The sequence below is a fragment of the Aquarana catesbeiana genome, linkage group LG04 (genome assembly GCF_042186555.1).
Source record: "Aquarana catesbeiana isolate 2022-GZ linkage group LG04, ASM4218655v1, whole genome shotgun sequence".
Taxonomy (NCBI): Eukaryota; Metazoa; Chordata; class Amphibia; order Anura; family Ranidae; genus Aquarana; species Aquarana catesbeiana.
Genome location: NC_133327.1, coordinates 140,954,828 through 140,978,042, shown reverse-complemented (window position 1 = coordinate 140,978,042; position 23,215 = coordinate 140,954,828). Strand labels below are relative to the sequence as shown.

The 23,215-nt window shown below is 41.0% G+C and overlaps 1 protein-coding gene across 6 annotated transcripts; it reads right to left on the bottom strand.

Moving 5' to 3' along the window:
• Positions 1–1,571: 1,571 nt before the first annotated feature.
• On the bottom strand, positions 1,572–23,202 carry LOC141139550 (E3 ubiquitin-protein ligase Hakai). 6 transcript variants are annotated; one of them, XM_073625801.1, is made up of 7 exons: positions 23,011–23,201; positions 20,134–20,301; positions 19,461–19,558; positions 16,418–16,501; positions 16,067–16,140; positions 15,603–15,644; positions 1,572–3,003 (listed from the first exon to the last, which is right to left on the bottom strand). In XM_073625801.1, exons 1-7 carry the CDS (start codon positions 23,021–23,023, stop codon positions 1,974–1,976), a joined length of 1,509 nt encoding a protein of 502 aa, XP_073481902.1. In that variant the 5' UTR covers positions 23,024–23,201; the 3' UTR covers positions 1,572–1,973. The 6 variants fall into 6 exon arrangements, with proteins under 6 accessions (XP_073481902.1, XP_073481903.1, XP_073481904.1 ...); XM_073625802.1 differs by having other exon boundaries at positions 19,461–19,561; positions 20,143–20,301; XM_073625803.1 differs by having other exon boundaries at positions 20,143–20,301.
• Between the last annotated feature and the right edge of the window lie 13 nt (positions 23,203–23,215).

Here is a 23,215-nt window from a genome sequence, read left to right as displayed (position 1 = left end):
ATCCCATATATGTCAATCTCAGGAGCGAGCAAGAAGGGGTGGCTCCATTCATACATACAGTGAAACCATGGAGAACAACCGTAGTCACCCTCTAACAAGAATTTGGTCTAGTACGGAGAAAAAAAATTGGAGGTGGCTATAGAGATTGTACTTTTTGAGTTAAATACATACTTGAAAAGAATAGGGGTATAGGTGACCTAACTCTGTGGTGTGCCACATCCCTAGTCTTTGAATACGAAAATGGGAATTCTCCTATTGTGGGACTTTTTAGGTAGGCACTTCAATCATATAACAAGAACAGTTCATAAAAACCGGTAGTATTAATACATCACTGAGTAAAAGAAACAAGTGTACATGGTATGAACGTCTAAAAATACACCAACTGAGATATAAGACGATGATACAGTCTGGTTTCCTCCATCCGACACATTTCAGAGAATATGCATCTCCTTTATCAGGGTGTAAGAGGTATCATTGGTGATAAATCAAATGGTGTTATAGATAAACATTCTATGTTTCATTTAAAAACAGAATCTCAAAGATTTCTGCTTTTCCACCCAACGTTTGAAGTAGCATATATTGTCCTAAATGAAAAAGCCAGTAGTGGAGCGCAGCACCAAAGAGAGTGCTCCACCTAACACAGGGGAACCATGTGGCAAGGAGGCCTTGCAGACTCAGTCTTGCACCTAGAAACCAATTTTGAATCCAGGTGTCTCAGTACGAGAATAGTAAGAAATGGGGCCTCAAATTAGTAGTGACATGGTTGTAAGTTGGCTTTAGACAGCAAGAGAGGAGTGTTGTGTCCTCCAGTGGGGGCGTGCAGCAGGACTCATGTCACTACTAATTTGAGGCCCCTTTCTGACTTCTCTCATACCGGGTCACCTGGATTCAAAATTGGTTTCTAGGTGCAGGATTGAGTCTGCGAAGCCTCAGTGCCTAAAAAGTCCCCCAATAGGTGTTCCATTTTTGTACTTCAAAAGAATATACATTTTTTAAGCCAGAGTTTAGCGTCACTTTAACCTCTTTCTGCCGTCCCTATGCATATATGCAGCCTTTTGGCAGGTGGACTTTAAAACTGAGAGGCCACATATATGCGCCCTAAATGTAAACATTTCTGTTCTGAGAGCACTGCCTTACACGCTCCCAGCACAGTGGTCGATGCATTCTTGCGCTTGGGAGTTTTCCGATCATGTGACTACTGTGATAGCCAATCACAGAGGTCACATGATCCGAATGCCCGCTTCCCAGCATCCAGAAACTCTCAAAGGGCCGGGAGGCGGTGGCAGGAAGGGGTTAATTTCTCTCAATTTAATTAAAGACACTGTTCTTGTTAAAACTTAGCACTGTTCTTTGTCAATTCCCTGAGTCACGACATACATTAATAAAATTTATGGTAAAATAAAACAAAACCAAAAACACGCCTTTTAAAATGAACTTGTATTCTTTTGGGGTTTTGTATTTTAAAGTAAATGTTTGACTTGTATCAGAATTCTTCTATAAACCATTATATACATAAAAAGTACATACTTAGTTTAGGTTTCACTGAAAACAAAATGTGCAGGGACATTCAGTAGCTTGTGGCAAGTTTTTATTTAACCACTGGTAAAAAATACCAGGCTACAATATAGCAGTTATAACTGCACATTATTCACACTATCTTGGAGAGCAAGGGATACAACTGTACATCTAAACATACATTCATAAAAGCATCACAAAATGATACCCAATTATGTGCTGTAACAAAATGTAAGACTTGGAAGCAAAGTGGTAAATAGACAAAACGGTTAGTGCTATGCAATGAGAACACACAAAAAAAAATCACTTTGTATAATGTATGCACAATGGCATATTTGGGAATAGAATATCGAACGTAATAAATCATTGCAAGAACCCTCAACAAAGTCTCTAAACTTTTTAATGGAAGTTCTCAACTTAAGCATAAAAATAAACCAAGCAAGTTCAGTACACACAAATCATTGATAATACGGCCTGTACCGAGCCTGATCAGGATGATGTGGTCCAGGAATGGGTGCTTGGGTTGGAGGACCCTGCATTCGTGGAGGTGGTGGTGGTCCTCTAGGTGCAGGCCATATACTTGGACTCATGCCCCCAGGTTGTGTGAAAGGTGGGCTAAGAGTTCCTTGCTCTTCATTAAACTGTGGCAAATTGTTAGGATTGTAATGATGTGGAGGAGGGGCATTTACAGGGGGACCACCATGCTGGGGTGGTGGAGGTCCTGGTGGTGGATGATTCATGTATGGTGGCATCTGAGCTATTATATGTCCAGGTGGAGGGGTAATTGGCGGAGGAGCATTCGTCATAGGTGGTGGGGGTCCTTGACTGTATACCATATGAGGTGTACCAGCAGCCTGAGGTGGGTGTTGCATTGGATGACTAATTGGAGGAGGTGGTGGAGGGGGAGGAGCATAATGTTGCTGTGGAGGCATAATATGGTGAGGGTGTGTTACCACAGGTTGACCAGGATACTCAGGATGGTGAAGAGCTGGACCAGGTCCCTGAGGAGCTTCTCTGGCCCCAGAATTGGAATCATCTTGAATAGGTACAGTTATTAAATTGCTGTGTTTTCTAGTATTAATTCGGAAAGCATCTTGACTAACTGGGCGAGGAGGAGGTGGCGCCATAGACATATCTGCCGGGGAAGCACGCATATCTTCATGCTGTTGATTAAAATGCTCATGAGGAACATGCTGAATTGGTGGTGGGGGCATCAGTATGTGCTGCTTAGGAGGCATATGACTCAAGTGGTGCTTATCGGGGGGCATTATAAAACGATCAGGCATTTCTGTAGGTGGTGGAGCCATTGGAGGATGGATTGGTTCAGGCTGTGGACGATTTGGTTTTGCTGCTCTCATATGTCGGTGGTTAATATGTGCCTGCAGGTCTCTCTGGGACAAATATGTCCTTTTGCATCCTTGCACAATGCTGCACATGAACAGAGTTCCACGGGCACACTGCTCGATTCGCTGGACAGGATCATTGCAACTGTAAAAAGGGAACAAAAAAAATTATATAGCAAACTACTATAAAAGATGTACACAGTGTTTTGCAGAGATACCCAAGACCTAACAAAAACAAGGATTAACATATATAGCATATGCTTTCTGTGTGCCTTGCATTTTTTTACCCAGTACAAATTTAAGTTAAAGGAAACCTAAACTAAGAAGAATTTAAGGTGCTCCTGCTGACCTACTTTTACAACTACTAATAATGTGGCTGCTTCTGACTTAAAGCGGTTGTAAAGGCTGAAGGTATTTTTACCTTCATGCAGTCTATGCATGAAGGTAAAAAAAACCTGTGTGCTGCTCCCCCCACAGCCCCCCTTCGATCCAGCCATATGCGCCAGAGACTGGGCTGTCCAGGGTTTTCCTCTCCTCATTGGCTGAGACAGTAGTGGGCGCCATTGGCTTTCACGGCTGTCAATCACAGCCAGTAAGCCTATGAGAGAGCAGGGGCAGGGCCTGAGCTGCGGCTCTATGTTTTATGGACGCATAGAGCTGGGCTCGGAAACAAGCACGCAACAACCACAGGGAGGAGCCGGGAGCGCCGGCGGGGGACCCAAAAAGAGGATCGGGACTGCTCTTTGCAAAACCACTGCACAGAGCAGGCAAGTATAACATGTTTGCTAGATTTTTTTTTATAAGCCTTTAACGTCACTTTAAGTACTAAGTTAATGACCTGTGCATGCACGGCTCAGTGTACACTTCCAGAATAGCACTACAGGCAGGTAGGATCATCTACGACAGAAGAGACATACACAGCCTCTCTTCTATAATAATAAAAAAATAAATAAAAAGACACCGCCTGTTGGCACTTTTTTAAAATTTACTTTACTCCTGCTCTAAAAATTAAGTATATCTGGCACAAATGAACAAGTCTGAATGGGTCCTTTACTGCCCAGGTTTCCCTGGCACTGGCCTGTTAACTGTCAAAGAAACTTGTAGAAACTTGTAGACCGTATATTGTCTAGGCATTACTAATCAGCTGCCCAAAACAGGATTTCGTAAAGCAAGGTTCTGTAACTAAGATACCTAAACAGAACCATGCAGCTGGTCTTTCTCAGTACAACTTGGGAGTTAAGCTGGGCCTTCATATCATGTTGACGGCTGCACTTGGAAATTATTTATTAAATATATATATATATATATATATATATATATATATATATATATATATATATATATATATATATATATATACACACATAACACTAAGTGTGTGTCTATTCACAGGTATAATAAATGTTAAAGCTAAAGTATATTGTACAAATAGAATGCCTTCCGTTTTCAAGAATTACTTTTTTTGCAACTCAGTTACAACATCACTGAGCTCTTTGCTCTGTGTTTGGTGGGAGTTGCTAGCAGGCCCTTGTAAACGTCACAACACCCTGCCTTGGATCTTATTTCAAGAATCCAAGTGTTATATGAAAGAACACATTCCAGGCATCCCTTCAGACATGCATGCTTCTCCCTAAAGGCCCATGGGTGCTGCAGACTAGAGCCGGTTCAGGTTCTGCAGGGATCCCAACAATGTTGGGATCTGCCCAGATGCCTAACCGTCAGCTGGCTCAACCTCTCAGCATACCGCTGTGAACCAGAGCCAGCTGCTCCTGTCCCCTCCACAGTCCAGTGCTCCAGTGAGCACAGAGCAAGTGACTGGCAGTCATTGCTCTGTGCTCAGAGCCAACCTGTCAAAGACTGCAAATCAGCAGACTTTGATCACCCAGTTCTAGGTGTAGAGCCAGCGGTGGACAGATGCAGCATCGGATGTATGTTGCATCCACCTAGGGGAATATGTATTTTTTTTTTTTTTTTTTTTATTCCTACACTTCTCTTTGAATGTTAGGGACATGCAAGCACATATGCCTTCACTTTGTAAAAATAAGATGTTCACCCCAGAGTGACGTAAAATAGGATTACTATCATATATTCAATTTTCAGGGAAATCCTAATTTAAAATCTGCAAATATGAACTGTGTAAGGTACAGTGCACTGAAAGTATTCATACCCCTTGAAATTTTCCACATATTGTCCTGTTACAACCAAAAACGTAAATGTATTTTATTGGGATTTTATCTGGTAGACCAAGATAAAGAGGCACATACAATGGGACAAAAAAGTATTTAGTCAGCCACCAATTGTGCAAGTTCTCCCACTTAAAAAGATGAGAAAGACCTGTAATTGTCATCATAGATATACCTGAACTATGAGAGACAAAATGTTGAAACAAATCCAGGCAATCACATTGTCTGATTTTTGAAAGAATTTATTTGCAAATTATGGTGGAAAATAAGCATTTTGTCAATATCATAAGTTCATCTCAATACTTCGTTATATATCCTTTGTTGGCAATGACAGAGGTCAAACGTTTTCTGTAAGTCTTCACAAGGTTGTCACACACTGTTGCTGGTATGTTGGCCCATTCCTCCATGCAGATCTCCTCTAGTGCAGTAATGTTTTGGGGCTTGTCGCTGGGCAACACGGACTTTCAACTCCCGCCAAAGGTTTTTTATAGGGTTGAGATCTGGAGACTGGCTAGGTCACTCCAGGACCTCGAAATGCTTCTTACGAAGCCACTATTTCATTGCCTGGGCGGTGTGTTTGGGGATCATTATCATGCTCAAAGATCCAGCCACGTTTCATCTTCAATGCCCTTGCTGATGGGAGGAGGTTTGCACTCAAAATCTCACGATACATGGCCCCATTCATTCTTTCATGTACACGGATCAGTCGTCCTGTTCCCTTTGCAGAGAAACAGACCCAAAGCATGATGTTGTCACCCCCATGCTTCACAGTAGGTATAGTGTTCTTTGGTTGCAACTCAGCATTCTCTCTCCTCCAAACACGACGAGTTGTGTTTCTACCAAACAGTTCTACTTTGGTTTCATCTGACCATATGACATTCTCCCAATCCTCTTCTGGATCATCCAAATGCTCTCTAGCAAACCTCAGACGGGCCCGGACATGTACTGGCTTAAGCAGGGGGACACGTCTGGCACTGCAGGATCTGAGTCCCTGGCGGCATAGTGTGTTAGTGATGGTAGCCTTTGTTCAGTTGGTACCAGCTCTCTGCAGGTCATTCACTAGTTCCCCCCGTGTGGTTCTGGGATTTTTGCTCACCGTTCTTGTGATCATTTTTACCCCACGGGGTGAGATCTTGCATGGGGCCCCAGATCGAGGGAGATTATCAGTGGTCTTGTATGTCTTCCATTTTCTAATTATTGCTCCCACAGTTGATTTCTTTACACCAAGCTGCTTGCCTATTGCAGATTCAGTCTTCCCAGCCTGGTGCAGGTCTACAATTTTGTTTCTGGTGTCCTTCGACAGCTCTTTGGTCTTCACCATAGTGGAGTTTGGAGTGTGACTGTTTGAGGTTGTGGACAGGTGTCTTTTATACTGATAACAAGTTTAAACAGGTGCCATTAATACAGGTAATGAGTGGAGGACAGAGGAGCCTCTTAAAGAAGAAGATACAGGTCTGTGAGAGCCAGAAATCTTTCTTGTTTGTAGGTGACCAAATACTTATTTTCCACCATAATTTGCAAATAAATTATTTCAAAAATCAGACAATGTGATTTGTCTGGATTTGTTTCCACATTTTGACTCTCGTAGTTGAGGTATACCTATGATGACAATTACAGGCCTCTCTCATCTTTTTACGTGGGAGAACTTGCACAATTGGTGGCTGACTAAATACTTTTCTGCCCCACTGTAATTGTGAAGTAGAAGGAAAACCATGAATGTTTTTCAAAATGGTTTACAAATAAAATATGTGAAAAGTGTGTCACACACTTGTATTCAGCCCTCCTGAGTCCATACTTTGTAGAATCACCTTTGGCTGCAATTACAGCTGTAAGTTTTTTTTAGGTATGTCTCTACCAGCTTTGCACAGAGTGACATTTTTGCCCATTCCTCTTTGCAAAATAGCGCAAGCTCTGTCAGATTGGATGGAGAGTGTCTGAACAGTAATTTTCAAGTCTTGCCACAGATTCTCAATTGGATTTAGGTCTGCACTTTGACCGGGCCATTCTAACACATGAATATGCTTTGATGTAAACCATTCCATTATAGCTCTGGCTGTATGTTTAGGGTTGTTGTCCTGCTGGAAGGTGAACCTCTGCCCCAGTCTCAAGTCTTTTGCAGACTAACAGGTTTTCTTCTAAGATTGCCCTGTATTTGGCTCCATCCACCTTCCCATCAATTCTGACCAGCTTTCCTATCCCTGCTGAAGAAATGTATCCCCATAGCATGATGCTGCCACCACCATGTTTCACAGTGGGGATGGGGTGTTCTAGGTGATGTGCAGTGTTAGTTTTCCACAACACATAGCGTTTTGCTTTTAGGCCAATAAGTTCAATTTTGGTCTCATTTGACCAGAGCACCTTCTTCCACATTTCAACAATGGCTTTCTTCTTGCCACTCTTCCATAAAGGCCATATTTGTGGAGTGCACAACTAATAGTTGTCCTGTGGACAGATTCTCCAACCTGAGCTGTGGATCTCTGCAGCTCCTCCAGAGTTACCATGGGCCTCTTGGCTGCTTCTCTGATTAATGCTCTCCTTGCCCGACCTGTCAGTTTAGGTGGACGGCCATGTCTTGGTAGGTTTGCACTTTCCATTTTCAGATGATGGATTAAAAACAGTGCTCCGTGAGATGTTCAAAACTTGGGATATTTTTTTAAAACTTAACCCTGCTTTAAATTTCTCCACAACTTTATCACTGACCTGTCTGGTGTGTTCCTTGGCCTTCATGATGCTGTTTGTTCATTAAGGTTCTCTAACAAACCTCTGAGGGCTTCATAGACTAGCTGTATTTATACTGGGATTAAATTACACCCAGGTGGACTCTATTTACTAATTGGGTAACTTCCGAAGGAAATTGGTTCCACTAGATCTTAGTTAGGGGTATCAGCATAAAGGGGGCTGTATACAAAACACACACCACACTTTACAGATATTTGTAAAAAAAAGAATTTCCTTCCAATACACAATTATGTTCCACATTGTGTTGGTCTATCACATAAAATACATTTACGTATTTGGTTGTAACATGACAAAATGTGAAAAATTTTAAGGGGTATGAATACCTTTTCAAGGCACTGTATTTGACTGAAACTGATTTAACAAAATATGTATTTTAAACCATGTGCATGTGGAAGACTTGGTCTTAGACAAGCATTATTAAATGTTTTAGCTGTCAAAACGTAAGAATGGTACCAATGCTAATCTTGATTACTGCAAAAATCACACCTCGTGGTAAGCAATTAAATAACAGGAAAAATATAAATTTTATACACATTATAAAATCATTTTCTGTGCGGGTATACTGCCACCTACAAGAGGTCCGACTTTACACTGGCAAACAAAAAAAATGTAAACCATCTCAGGATAACCCCTCTTACTCCAAAGCATGCCACAGTTTTGTGGTAAAGCACCAAGAGCAGCATTATGGGTGGGAAGGAAAAATCCTGGAGGGCCGCACACCGCTGAAGGCATCTTTATCGAAAGATTAAAATCCAAAAACAGTCATATCTTAGGCATAGAAGACAGGGAAAAACAGCTAACGTGTTTCACATCACAAAAAGATGCTTAGTCATAGCTCAGATGGGTGGGACCTGTGTCTCTCCAAGAAAAGGATTTCATGGGGAGTACAAAATCATATTTTCTTTCTTCTTCAATGAAGGACATAGGAAGTTTTATATTGTCAGGATGTCAAAAAGCAGTTTAACAGGCCAAAAAACAAACTGGGGACTACCTAAAGCTCAAAAAGACACCTAAAAAGGTCCTTATGCCCAAAGCTGGCATCAGAGGAGGCTTGAACATCCATCTGATAATACTTGGAGAATGTGTGAACAGAGTCAAGGCGGCAGCCTAGCAAACCTGGGAAACAGTAGCCAAATGCCAAAGGGCTCAGGAAAAGTAGCACGCCTTGACAGAAAAGAGTGGCTCTCGATGCCAAGGCCATAAGCTTGGATGAGACTCTTTCTGGCCATAAAGAAGTGGTGGAACAAGAAGCTGGTTCACCCATATGGGAACTATCAGGAACGACAGTCAGAATTGTTAGGTACATGTGAAGTTCTGGGCCACAACACCATCTTACTCATGTGTAAGACTAGAAAGCATTCTTTAGAGTATAAGGCCACCAGCTCAGATTCGTACCTCACAGAGGTGAGAGCATCAAGATATACAACCTTGTGAGTGAAGGTGAAAAGAGAACCCACAGAGTCACATGGTAGCCACATGGAAGACATCCTACGGAAAGATCTTGATCAAAGAATGGGAAGCCAGTAGTCTCTGGAACAAGACGGCAAGTGCAGAGACCTGACCTTTGTTTGTGCCGATGGCCAAATACTGGTCCAGATTCATCAAGTAGGGATGATTTTTGGCCTACTCATGTTCTACCCACACCCAGCAAATTTGCAGTTTGATGGACTACCGAACAAACAGGCCACGTCTGACAAGTTTGTCAGCCTGAATCCCCAGCTGCTAGAATATAAACAAAGCAACAGAAATCTTAGGCAATGTCGCTGACCAAATATAGCTACAACTACAAAGCTGAATGGCAGGACAGTACAGGTGATATTCCACCCAGCAAATGATGCCAGTGATCAATCCATCAGTGTTTGCACCTTTCACAGTAAAGACCAATGGAAAGCAAGAATCTTGTATTTAGATTTGAGGTAGCTCCTGGTGCTCAGCCTGAACAGCTTAAAGTGGATGTAAACCCGATTCATGAAATTTCACACAGGCACATATGTCTGTAGTGTTTACTTATCTCTCTCCAAAGCCTTAAGTCCTGTGTCTTTCTGCAGTTTCGTTGCTCTGTTATCAGCATTATAACTGACAATTTCTTTGAGACGGGAGATAAAACCAGCCTGAGATTTGTGTCGGGGTCGGTGCTATAAATAGATTAGCAGAGAGCTTGTCTTGTGACAGCACAGCTCTGAAAGTATCTTTGTTCTTGTGTGTGTGTGTGTGTGTGTGTGTGTGTGTGCCTTTCCTCCAATCAGCTGTAACACAGTGTAAGCCCAGACACCACTCCTACTGCTGGAACTAAAGAATACATAATACAGCAAGCTGAAGACAGCAGATATACATGTAAAACTTATGTAAGGAGACTGGTTTCATCCCAAATCACAAAGTCAGTCTTTAAAAACAGGGCAAGTGCAGAGGCAATGGCATGGCTCTGGATCCCAAAAGCACTCCGGTAAAGGCCAACCTTTACCAGTACACAAAGTTCTGGAAAGCGGAATCCAGTACCCACAATGGCTGGTTCAGCACTCCAAAGTCAAGCGGAGGAAAGGACAATGCAAATAGCTGCATTTATAAAGACAAGCTTGGCAGCAATGTAGCAGGAATCTTATTATAAAAAATATCGCTAGCAAAAAAGTTTAGACCTTTTCAGCTGAATAAAAGGCATATTGTCCTAAGATACTAGGAAAAAAAAAAAAGAAAAAACTAATATGAAAGCATGCTGGGATTATTAGGGGGTTAGCTTGGGCTGGCAATTTTGTTTCTTGCCAGTATCCAATCCTCCTGTAGGTGGCATTATAACCTGACAGTACAAGACTTCTTGTATCCCTCAATGGAGAGATTAAGAAAATTATGTTTTAAGTAGGGTTGTCCCGATACTGATACTAGTATCGGTATCGGCACCGATACCAAGGACTCGGGCAAATGCTTCCGATGCTTCACCCAATACCTGGGCAGTCAGCGGTGATCGGTGAGTGGGGGGAGTTAACCAACACCCCCCCCCGCTTTCAGCTGCTTCAAGTGAAATCTATACAGCGGTGATCGGTGCTTGCAACTCTCCCACACACAATCACCGCTGACTGTCCCTGCATCGTCCTCCAGTCCCACTCCATGCCCCCTCCATTCTGCTGTCCCATTCCTTTCTTCCTCCGTGTCCCCCTCCGTTCTGCTGCTGTCCCCCGCTGTTGTGCTGCTGTCCCCCGCCATTGTGCTGCTTTCAACTGCTTCAAGTGAAATCTATACAGCGGTGATCGGTGCTTGTAACTCTCCCACACACGATCACCGCTGACTGTCCCCGCATCGTCCTCCAGTCCCCCTCCATGCCCCCTCCGTTCTGCTGTCCCATTCCTTTTTTCCTCCGCGTCCCCCTCCGTTCTGCTGCTGTCCCCCTCCAGTATTCCTCCGTGTCCCGCTCTGTTCTGCTGTCCCTCTCCATGTCATCCTCCTCCTTTTTCTGTATGAACAAAGTCGGAGATCACTGACTCTGTCCATTCACATAATTGAAACATTGTAACCTGTGATTACAATGTCTCCATTTATGAATAGAGAGGAGCCGCTGTCTTTTCTACATTCATTTTCAGAGTGCAGTGCATTTGCAGAGAAAGGAACTGGGGAATCTCTATCCTCCGTCTCTTTCTCTGTCTCAAGGGGGAGATTTCAGGGGTCTATTAAGAACCCTGATATCTCACAAAGCCCCTCAACAGGGCTGCTAAAAAAAAAAAAAAAAAAAGTACTGCAATAAATTAAAAAAAAAAAATATTGTAAAAAATAATACATATTAAAATAAAAAAAAAAAAAACAAAAAAAAAAAAACAAAAAAAAAAAAAACACAGACACCATCCACCCCCCCCTAAAAAAAAAACACTGTCACGTGACATTAAAAAAATATATCGGCAATCGGTATCAGTGAGTACTTGAAAAAAAGTATCGGTACTTGTACTCGGTCTTAAAAAAGTGGTATCAGGACAACCCTAGTTTTAAGTTAAGACAATTAAATGGCATCACATTTTTTTTTCTCGATATGCAAACATTTGAAATACTGTTTTTTTCTCTTATATTTTCTGTATTATGTACATTGTTTCTTGCAGAATGTAAACAGGAAAATGTACAGTACAGCAGTTTATAGACAATATCCATCTGTCCCATGTGTTGCAATCTCAACAGGTCAATTTGAAAAGAGACAGATCAGCGAAGAAAGACAGTGCATTGCAGTACAGGTTAACCTGCCACACATTGATAAATAGTGTAATAAAGTTGACCTATGACCAAATAGTAACGTTAAGCCAAGATAAGTGCTTGCTGGGATGAATAAATAGTAAGACAAGGCTACAAAAAAACCTTACTTAAGAAATATTAGTCCAAAACACTCCAATGTGGTTAGCTTAACCAAAATTTTCCTGACATGAACTCTGCTGGAGAAAAAAGATCCCCCATCATGAATTCAATTTAGCAGTGTGAGCAGCAATAGAAGGGAGCCGCAAGCAGAATTTTCTCTAGAATTTTCATGCTCTTATATACACCTCTACGTAGCCCAACAATACTGCTAACCTGACTTTTATTTCAAACATCTGACTATAGTTCAACCATAAAGTATAAGAGGAAGTTCCTACAAAGTTCCCATACCATTTTGTGGGACTAGCTGGCGGATGAGCTGCTATTTGTTGTTTTCTATAGAAGTTAACGAGCTGAACAAGGACATCGGATTAAGAAGCCAGCAGATTAAGGGGCCAGTTCACACCACATGCAGTCCAGTGCGTTTTTTTTTCTGAATCAAAAAAGCATGGAAAGTGGGTTATATAGTTTTCAATGGCATAGTTCACACCAGTGCTTGCAGTTCCAGTAAAAAAAAAAAAAAAAAAAAAAAAAAGTAGAACATGCTGCATTTTTTCCTGCACTGGACTGTACTGGAATGCTGTAAACCACACTTGAACACACATGTCCTTAATTAAGGTTAAAAAAAAAAAAAAAAAAAAAAAAAAAAAAAAACTGGACTGCATCAAAAACACACATTCAGAAAAGCAACTGGAACACATCTGGACTGCGTTTCTATGGTGTGAACTGGCACTAAAACAATGTAATGAGCTTTGGAGCAAGGTCTAGGGTGAAGGGTAACTTCATTCCCAGAGTAAACCTTGCAGCCAACTTTTTTTGCATATCTTGGATCATTAATACATTTTACACAACCTAGTCTGCAGACCCCAAGCCAAAAAACTTTCACAGAACAATTGATAATGGGCATAATCACCACATTTGTTAAATATATACTTCCGCATTCTATGTTTCTAGACTCAGCGGGCTATCTTTGGCTGCAGTAGCCATTAGTATGGCTGGATCCTATCAAGGATCTGTTTCCCCCCCATGTATTATCGGACGTTTTTGCGGCTCCGCTGGCTCCATGCATATTTGGAATCACTTGCCCCTGCTTAAGAATTTACAAAAATATTTGAAATTCAATAAGTTCTGCTGTTCCTCTAGAATTTTGCTGTACCATATTTTTATTTTGTCAGGACAACTATTAAAATTGGCTTTGTTTTTTCATAGTTTAAAATTTCAAAATTCATCGTTCACCTAGATCGTGGGTATATATAATATTATAATCCAAATAAAGGTACCTTTCTGTTGTGCGTCCTTGACCTCTTTTTCCACAAGTTTTCAACACATGTCTTTTTAAACAAATTTGTCTATGTAACAATCGTGATTTTAATGGCATTGTTTCTCATTTCAGACAGAGAAATTTGTTCTCTTATCTGTTTCGTCTTTCAACCTTGGCCGTGTCCTGAAGAAGCCTAACGGCGCAACGCGTAGACGCACAAGGGCTCACTGCACTATAAACACAGATGTATATATGCTACGATTTTTTACTCTTTTTGAAGTTTATGTTTGTAGTTTATATTTTTCAATAAATTTGACTGTTTATACTGTTTCCTTCTCCATTGTTTCCTGGCCTTCAAAGTCCGCCTTTTTTGGTAATACCTTCAGTAGTACCCCCCATTGTTCCCTCAATTGATAATGGGCATATGACACCAGTTTTGATCCTTTTGGGAGTGTTTTGAACTGGTTTAGGTACCTTTAAGATCATCCGCTTAATAGCAACATGAATCTATAACTTAATTCCTCCTTTTGACTTAATATGTTGCTGTAGCAAGGGTTACCTGGGTTTGGTGTGTCACCAGACTCTGGTGCACAACTGTCTATATCTCTGGATTTACTTATTGGTTTTCATTCACTGTAACCTATGCATTTTTCATCATACCCTTCCAATTGCCAATGTTTGTGACAGTTTTTTTTGTAATAATCACTACTACAATTACATCTTTTTATAGCTGGGAAATGTTTAGAAAAAAAAGCAATGCTGCTTAAAGGAAACCTGTACTGAGAAATGCGGGTGGTCTTTGCTGACTTCAATAGAAAATTCTAGTTGTCTTGCTGTAATGCAAATTCTATAGCTTCAATATTTTCTCAGTCTCTACCTTTGAGCAAGTATGCAGACCAGGATTCTGAGCATGCATAATATACATATTCCCAGTCAATGCTTCAGGAGGTAGCCAGGCAACTAACATTTTTACAGGGCGAGCACAATAGCTGACTTTATATTTGTCTTTGTATTAATCAGTTGATCTGTGGTCATTTTTTAGTTTTTTTTCTAAAAGTAGAACTAAAAAGTCAAAACTTTTTTTTATTTAGTTTTGGACAGAGTGGAGAGTAATTAGAACACCTGTCAGGTTTTTATTGTTGTTTGTGCCTCTGTTAGGGAGATTCAGCCTCTCTATCATGTCATATCTTGTCGTGCTTACTGTTATCATTCAGAGTGAAAGTAAAAAATAAATCCCAAATTGTGGTTTGTCTCCAGAACAGCAATATCTTCTAATGGGGACACCAGCTCTGGTAACACAAGTGACTTCTCACTTCCTGTTTTGACAAGTGAAGGGAAATCTCCCCAAAAGGGACAAATATCGCAAAACAATCCGACAAAAGTTATAAACCTCCCATATTCTGTCTAAAAATAATTTAAAAAAAATACGTTTTGCCTATAGTCCTACTTTAAGTTTTGGATAGAATAGTGAATGGTTAAAGCCACCATAAGTGACAACCATAGGATGATAGATTTTTCATCACTTGCTGCCCTCGTTGCAATGGTCAACAGTGCAAATAGAGAAACAGAAAACTGCTCAGTGCAGATGCAGAGAGCAATAAAAAACTGACAAGTGTTTTAACCCTTCCACACTAACCAAATTGTTGGCTATACAAACTTAGCATAAAAGTGAACATTAGTCATAGCATTTCATCACATTTGTTAATTATTTTTACATAACTTGCATGATATTACAACACCCTGATTTCAATTTTAGCATCAACATTTGCATCAAAACAGAATTTCAAGAACATGTTTAATCAGAGCAGGATTTAGCCTTATGTGGCATTTCACAGAGAAGTTTCTGTGGTGGGATATTTCCATAAAAAAATAAACACTTGATTTTCACATGCAAACATGCATGTAGTAACAAGCGATACTAGTGAGACTCAGGGTAACCACAAACTGGTTAAGTTGGCTACCTTCAATATAATCTGTCAAAAGCCAACCCATGTATAGGCAAAACAGATGTCCACTGCTGAATAATATTCATTCACGCTCAATGACGTGGAATGAATAAAATCTGGTTGTAGAATTAATAAAATAACATGCCAAAGAGAAACTGCATCTACTCTGAGTAAACCGTTCCTATGGTATCGTATTTGCCACACAACATTAAAAAAAAAATGCAAAAGTTTCCAACACCAACCCTGTGACCTTAAAAAAAAAAAAAAAAAAATCACTATTCTATTGAAAACCTACCTCACACGTTTATAGGTGTCAGTACTTTCTTCAACAAGTGTTCTTTTGGGAAGGGGAAAGAGAGACATTACATGACAAAATAAAATAAAAAGAAAATGATACACACATTGGTTAGGAACCACTGTTAAAAGTGGCAGAACAAAAAACAAATGTGGGGCACAGTGCTGAATATAGTAGTAAAGAAACAATTACACCTATGGAGTATATATTTGGGAACGGGATATATATGTCATGACATGCCTAAAGCAACAGAAATAAAATAGGGGGAGATTCTTGACAAAGTTTGAAATTTACTTCAAATAAAAGGGACAATAGATGCTGAACGTGTGATATAAAGACAAATGGCAAACACCTCTATATGATTTCTAAAATCAATGTCAAGACATTAATGTGAGGGAGGTTAATAAATTAAGAGGATCTATTCAAAATATACTCAAGCTTAACAATATATTAAGATGACTTACCCTGGGCACAGCTTATCTGCCTTTTTCTCATGCAGCAGAGCGCAGTCATAGCAGAAAACGTGCTTGCAAGGAATCTGAACATAGGAAAAAATATTTCTGGCATGAGCATTTTTACAAAGTTCACCAATTAAAGTGCCAAAAGGCATATGTAGCTGTTTATCCACATATATTTCATATCTAAATTACAGCAGGCTATGCTATGCATTTCACAAATATCGACTAAACCATTGTTTTTTGTAGTTACGCAATGTTCTCATCGCACCATACTTCCACATGCATTATCTAGAGGTTCACAGCCAGAACCTTCATTTCTAGCCATAAGCGTGGTCCGATAAGTAAACTATTACTTACCATGCGTCCATATATCTTGATAGGCAAGCCACATTTGTCACAGAAATGAACAGGAGTATCATCCTTTTCTCCAATAAGATTTAGCTGAGAACAGAAGAATTACAAGTTTACCAAAATAGAAGCATATGAAGGCACAGAGGAAATCAAGCATTAGTCTAGCTTTACACAACCATGGCCTCTCTGAGCCTAAAGTAAATACTGGAAAGGTTGGTCTACTTAAAGGGTTTGATTTACTAAAACTGGAGTGTGCAAAATCTGGTGTAGCTGTGCATAATAGCCAATAAGCTTCTAACTTCATCTTGTTCAATGAAGCTTTAACAAAAAAAAAAAAAAACTGGAAGCAGATTGGTTTCTATGTAGAGCTGCATTTTTTATGGGCTTCATAACAAATACCACATGCCAATTATCATTTTTTTATTTCTGAAAAATAGTTTTATGTATATATTTTTCTAATTTAACTTCACCAACTTAGACTATTGTGTTCAAATCACCAGTGAACTACATAACATCTCCTTCCATGATTCAGAGATTAGGAGGTGTCCTGTAGTTCTGCTCTAGGGTGACAATGCTGCTTCTACACAAATACAGTACAGCAAGTGAGTGTTGTCGCCCTAGGACAGAAAGTGTACTCAAAAAAAAAAAAAAGATCACCAAGTGAAATGAAAGAAAAATACACTAAATGTAGCCATATTACATAGTACATGTTTTATTGATGGGTTTAAAAAAAACTTTAAGTGCAAAAAAAAAAAAAAAAAAAACAAAAAAAAAAAAAAAAAAAACAAAACACACCCTACAACCCCCTTGTGTCTGCTGCACTTACCACTGTGGGTCCCACAGTCTGGAGATGTAAAAGTCCCGCTCTTTTTCCCCTTCTTTCCTTAGGTCTTGCAGGACGGATCAGAATGATTCAATTTGGTCAAAGTGGTCATATGCCAACATATAACCAATCAGAATTTCTCTGATTCATCCTGGAATCCCTCAGGAAAGAAGGAAGAAGAAGAAAAGGATTTCCCTGGATGTGTGGGCATTGACAGCTAATCACTGACAGAGTTAAGTGCAGCGGGGGCCGGGGTTATGGCGGATGCAGGATGTTAGTTCACCTTTTCATTATTTGTGAAAAGGTGAACTTACATTTTAAAGACTTAAATACTCTTACACTTCAGTCACCTAAAATAATGAAATATTTAGTTGCACTGCCATTAGCGATGCACTGAAACTTTGGACGATAACAGGCTTTTTTATCTTTAAAAAAAAAAGTCAATTTCAGTTTTGGCCAAGTGCATCCTAAATGTCCGGTTTCAGTACCAAAATTTTCATTTCGTTGCACCACTAACTGCCATCTATATAAACGTGAGCTTAGTTCCAAGGAATTACTTTAAATTCCAAAGCACATTCATTCCTGTATTTATTTTTTATACATCTTATCCACAGCTGTATGATGCCAAGAGAAAAACAATATCCAATCCAGTCAAGGAAAAACGTAAATTGAATAGGATGGACAGCCTCATAGGTAAATAGGTAGACACAAAAATGGGCAGGGCACGACCATCCAAGGCTTTGATCACAAAATGAATAAGCCCTCCAAGGGCCATGGTGTCATATTTATAAAAGCTACACTTGGAATGACAGATGAAAGAACTTTGCCTTTTTTCCCCAGGTAATCCAATTTGACAAAGGGAATTTTTTTATTCATTTAGACGTGAGCTGAAACAAAATCAATCCCAACAAATCCCATTTTTACTATTTGGTGAGTGTATAAATAGCTTACAGGAAAACCCAGGCATGGTACTGTGTGTAAGAAATAGTGTTAATATATTCACATCAAATACAAGCAATAATTTCACACTTCTTAAATTACCGGAAAAAGCATTTTAATCACTTATGGACCACCAGCCGTCATTATACGGCGGTACTTTGCGGTAGAATATTGTTGTTATGGCAGCAGATAGCTGCCAAAACCCCGGTATCCACTTCTTCAGCAGGCGATCCGCTTTCAGATAAAAGTGGTCTCTTCGGCGGATTCGCCGCGAGAACACTTTATTCAGTGGCAGGAGAGGGGCCACCCCTCCCACCTCTCTCTGGTGCCCTCTGCCACTTACTGGAGCCCCCGGCAGTGACAGAGGTGATCGCGTCCTCTTCCGTGTTAGGTATGGAGACAAGTGAGGGGAAGATGGCCCCCGCTCGGCTCCATACAACTGCAGGGCGGAAGCGATGTCAAAACGTCACTTCTGCCCATAGCTCTTAAAAGGGACATTTTTATTGTATTTATTTTTTATTGCATTTTAGTGTAAATTTGAGATCGGAGGTCTTTTTGACCCCAGATCTCATATTTAAGAGGTCCTGTCACAAGGGATGTTTACATTCCTTGTAATAGGAATAAAAGTGACACAATTTTTTTTTTTTATTATAAGAACGGTGTAAAAAAAAAAAAAAAAAAAAAGTAAAATCACAGTGATTGTTAGAGCGAGAACAATAATTCTAGCCCTAGACCTCCTCTGTAACTCAAAACATGCAACCTGTAGAATTTTTTAAACATCGCATATGGAGATTTTTAAGGATAAAACTTTGTCGCCATTCCACGAACGGGCGCAATTTTGAAGCGTGACATGTTGGGTATCAATTTACTCGGCATAACATCATCTTTCACAATATAAAAAAATGGGCTAACTTTACTGTTGTCTAATTTTTTAATTCAAAAAAGTGTATTTTTTCCCAAAAAAGTGCACTTCCAAGACCGCTGCGCAAATATGGTGCAACAAAGTATTGCAACGACCGCCATTTTACTCTGGGTGTTAGAAAAAAAAAAAAAAATTATATATATAAGTTTGGGGGTTCTAAGTAATTTTCTACCAAATAAAATGATTTTAACTTGTAAACAACAAGTCTGAAAAATAGGCCCGGTCTTAAAGTGGTTAAAAGTGTTAATACAGTGATGTGTTCAATTAAGTACTTTGCACGAGCCAAGTTGTTCACAAAACAAATACAGAAATCAGCTGTGACCAAAATAATTCCTTATAACAACTGTTCTACATTGACACTGTACCTTGAAATCCCAAAATAAGTGTGCTGGAAATCTCCGCTGATTGCCAAACATGTCACTTGTTTTATTTTCATATCTTTCTTCTTCATTATAATCAAAACCTTCTTGAGACAAAAAAAAAAACATAGATTTGTTTTACAGTGAAAGAGGGAGTTTACAAAGTACTATCACACACCATGTCACAATTAACAGCAGCAAAATGAAAGCCTAACTCTGGGTTTGATTCCACTTTACAGTGTTTGTTTGGACCGGGCTGGTACAAGCAAACTATTTCCTTCACTAATACACAAGTTTGTATGTAGCATAAGCTACATAAAGTATAAAGCGCAAGCAGCAGTATTGGGATTTCCGGTCCCATTCCCAGAACAAAACCGAGTCAGGCTGAGTGCCATTCACAGGAAGCTTTGTATTTTAACAATGAATACAAAGATTCCTCTGAATTCCTCCATGTGCCTCGTTTGTGTGGATGGAGGAATCTCACCAATAACACCAGTGTTGAAGTGTGAACAGGACACATTGTTTTCTATGTGCCCTAGCAGTGACCTGCGTTTGTTCAGTGCAGAAAACACCAATCACTGCACACAGTCTAAACAAGCACCAAATAAAAATAAAAATATATCCAAATAGAATGTATACTGCAGAAAGGAAACAAATACTAGCCAATAGTACAATATACCTTCTTCACCTTGCTGAGACTTGGCAGGGATCCTGCTCATATTTCTTGGGGGTCGAGGTGAGGGTTTACTTTTATTTGGATGCTTTGAAATGAGCTTAATTGGAATTCGCCGTCTGACATCCAATCCACTCAAGGATCCCATACTGTTTGTACCTTGTAAATCATTGTCTACAATAAGATAAATGACAAATTAGATACAGGTTTACAAGTACTTTAATAGTGTTTAAAATAATACTCCTTTGAAGATTTTTTTTTTACCCATGTGGTTTATGGTACCATTTACACTTGCAATTTGGGCTATAAGCGATCATATGCAGGAACCACTGCAAGAGGCAGCCCCATTGAAAGCTGCAGCAAATCATGGCCGCTCGCATGTAATCACTCATGGAGCAATTATGTGCTAGTGATCAGCCCTCGGTGCAGACTGTTTGCAGCCTCGGCTAATCACTTGCAGGTAATAACTCGCATATGATTGCACACAGATCTATTTGCAAGTGTGAATGGGGCCTTGGTGTTATTGGAATGAAACTGCGTATGTGGTGTAACAATCACTGTGGAGAATTGCGCGGTCATGCAATGCTGTATCCAAACAACATTTTTTATAATTTTTTTCACACAAATAGAGCTTGTATTTGGTGGTATTTATTCAACAGTTTTTGGTTTTTTTTGCTTAAAAAAAAAAAAATGAAAAAAAAAAAAAAAAAGCCTGAAAATTTAGAAAAAAAAAACAAAAACGTTTTTCTCAGTTTGTCAGAAAATTTTGTAAATATGTAATTTTATCTCCTTCGCTGATGTGCGGTGATATGTGCGCTGATGAAGCGGCACAAATTGGCATCACTGCTGGGGCTACACTGATAATCAGTGCCAGGGACACGGCGCACCCGCGGTGCCGTCATATGGAATCATCTCAGAATGAGAGGGGATCTCGCCCGCCATCATTTTACTATATAGCGAGCGGGGGTGGTTAAAAAAAAAAAAGTTGCCACCATGATATTGATACGACGATAACCCCAGCCTGTAGCCACAAGATGCCTTAGGAACCACCTGGACACCCTAATTGAAGGCAGTCTAAATCCCAAGCTCTGGGGGATGGCCACAGTACTAACACTGGAAAATGGTGTGGGCATTGATTAATGAAAACCGAATGAAGGAGGACTGGGATGAAAATAGAATCCTGGCTATGGGGAACAGAGTGCAATGACAGCGAATGACCCAAGCAAGGATGGAAGAGTAACGGGGTGGAATTAGGTGTCTATCTGCACACAGCACTCAGAATGCAATGGTCCGAGCTCTAACAAAGGAAGACTTTGGGACAGAAGATGACCAAGAAGGAAGAAAACCCTGGGACAGAAGAACAAAACAGAAGAATAGGAAGGAAGACGGCCAAGATGGAAAAACAAGAAAGGGTAAGAAGATGACTTTGAGGCGGAAGACCACAATGGAAAAACAAGAGGAAAAAACATTTTGGGACGGAAGATGACCAAGACGGAAGAACGGAAAGAAAAACGACCAAGACGGAAGTACGGAAAGAAAAACGACCAAGACGGAAGTACGGGAAGAAAAACGACCAAGACGGAAGTACGGGAAGAAAAACGACCAAGACGGAAGTACGGGAAGAAAAACGACCAAGACGGAAGTACGGGAAGAAAAACGACCAAGACGGAAGTACGGGAAGAAAAACGACCAAGACGGAAGTACGGGAAGAAAAACGACCAAGACGGAAGTACGGGAAGAAAAACGACCAAGACGGAAGTACGGGAAGAAAAACGACCAAGACGGAAGTACGGGAAGAAAAACGACCAAGACGGAAGTACGGGAAGAAAAACGACCAAGACGGAAGTACGGGAAGAAAAACGACCAAGACGGAAGTACGGGAAGAAAAACGACCAAGACGGAAGTACGGGAAGAAAAACGACCAAGACGGAAGTACGGGAAGAAAAACGACCAAGACGGAAGTACGGGAAGAAAAACGACCAAGACGGAAGTACGGGAAGAAAAACGACCAAGAGGGAAGTACGGGAAGAAAAACGACCAAGACGGAAGTACGGGAAGAAAAACGACCAAGACGGAAGTACGGGAAGAAAAACGACCAAGACGGAAGTACGGGAAGAAAAACGACCAAGACGGAAGTACGGGAAGAAAAACGACCAAGACGGAAGTACGGGAGGAAAAACGACCAAGACGGAAGTACGGGAAGAAAAACGACCAAGACGGAAGTACGGGAAGAAAAACGACCAAGACGGAAGTACGGGAAGAAAAACGACCAAGACGGAAGTACGGGAAGAAAAACGACCAAGACGGAAGTACGGGAAGAAAAACGACCAAGACGGAAGTACGGGAATAAAAACGACCAAGACGGAAGTACGGGAATAAAAACGACCAAGACGGAAGTACGGGAATAAAAACGACCAAGACGGAAGTACGGGAATAAAAACGACCAAGACGGAAGTACGGGAGGAAAAACGACCAAGACGGAAGAACAGGAGGAAGAAGACTTTGGGACAGAAGACCAAAATCTGGCTGGGCACAACATTAACAGGGGATGGCCGATGAATGATGGAGGAAGATGAAGACTTGGCCTGACACAGTACAGACAGGGCTGGTAACTGATGGAAGAAGTGTGCCTGGGCACTGCCAGGAACATCTGATCGGTGATGGAGGAAGGCCGGGCACTGTTGCCCTGATGAGGAAGCTGGCGGGGCCAGGCCTCATCCTCCGCCTGAGTATAAGGAGGCAGACACAGCAGCCGTGAGGGCCGCACGCCACAGCCGGGACTGGGCAGGTTGCGGGGACAGACATGGCACTATAATACACCCAGTAGGGCCGGCACATAGGGGCGTAATGAGAAGCCCTGGCCGCCGTCCCCCCGATACTCACCGCTATGGTCCATGATGCGGCGCGGAGCACTCCGGGAGCGGAAGTCGCACAACGTTCACAGGAAAGGGAAGGAGCGCCGCTGTCGGGAGCGCGCGTGAGAGATGTCCAGAACGCGCTTGTCGGCCAGGCGCGTCCCTGTAGGCCGAAAATCGCCGCGCCGGGACATCCGCCAATCACAGCATGGCCGCCCCACAGTTCTGCTCAG

Excerpts from the sequence above, each read along its gene's own strand:
- LOC141139550 (XM_073625800.1), bottom strand. Across the intron at positions 19,562-20,133 it reads GTCTCAGCAAGGTGAAGAAG|AAGGTTTTGATTATAATGAA; the intron begins GTATATTGTACT and ends TTTTGTCTCAAG. Across the intron at positions 3,004-15,602 it reads GACACCTATAAACGTGTGAG|TTGCAATGATCCTGTCCAGC; the intron begins GTAGGTTTTCAA and ends CCCTTTTTACAG.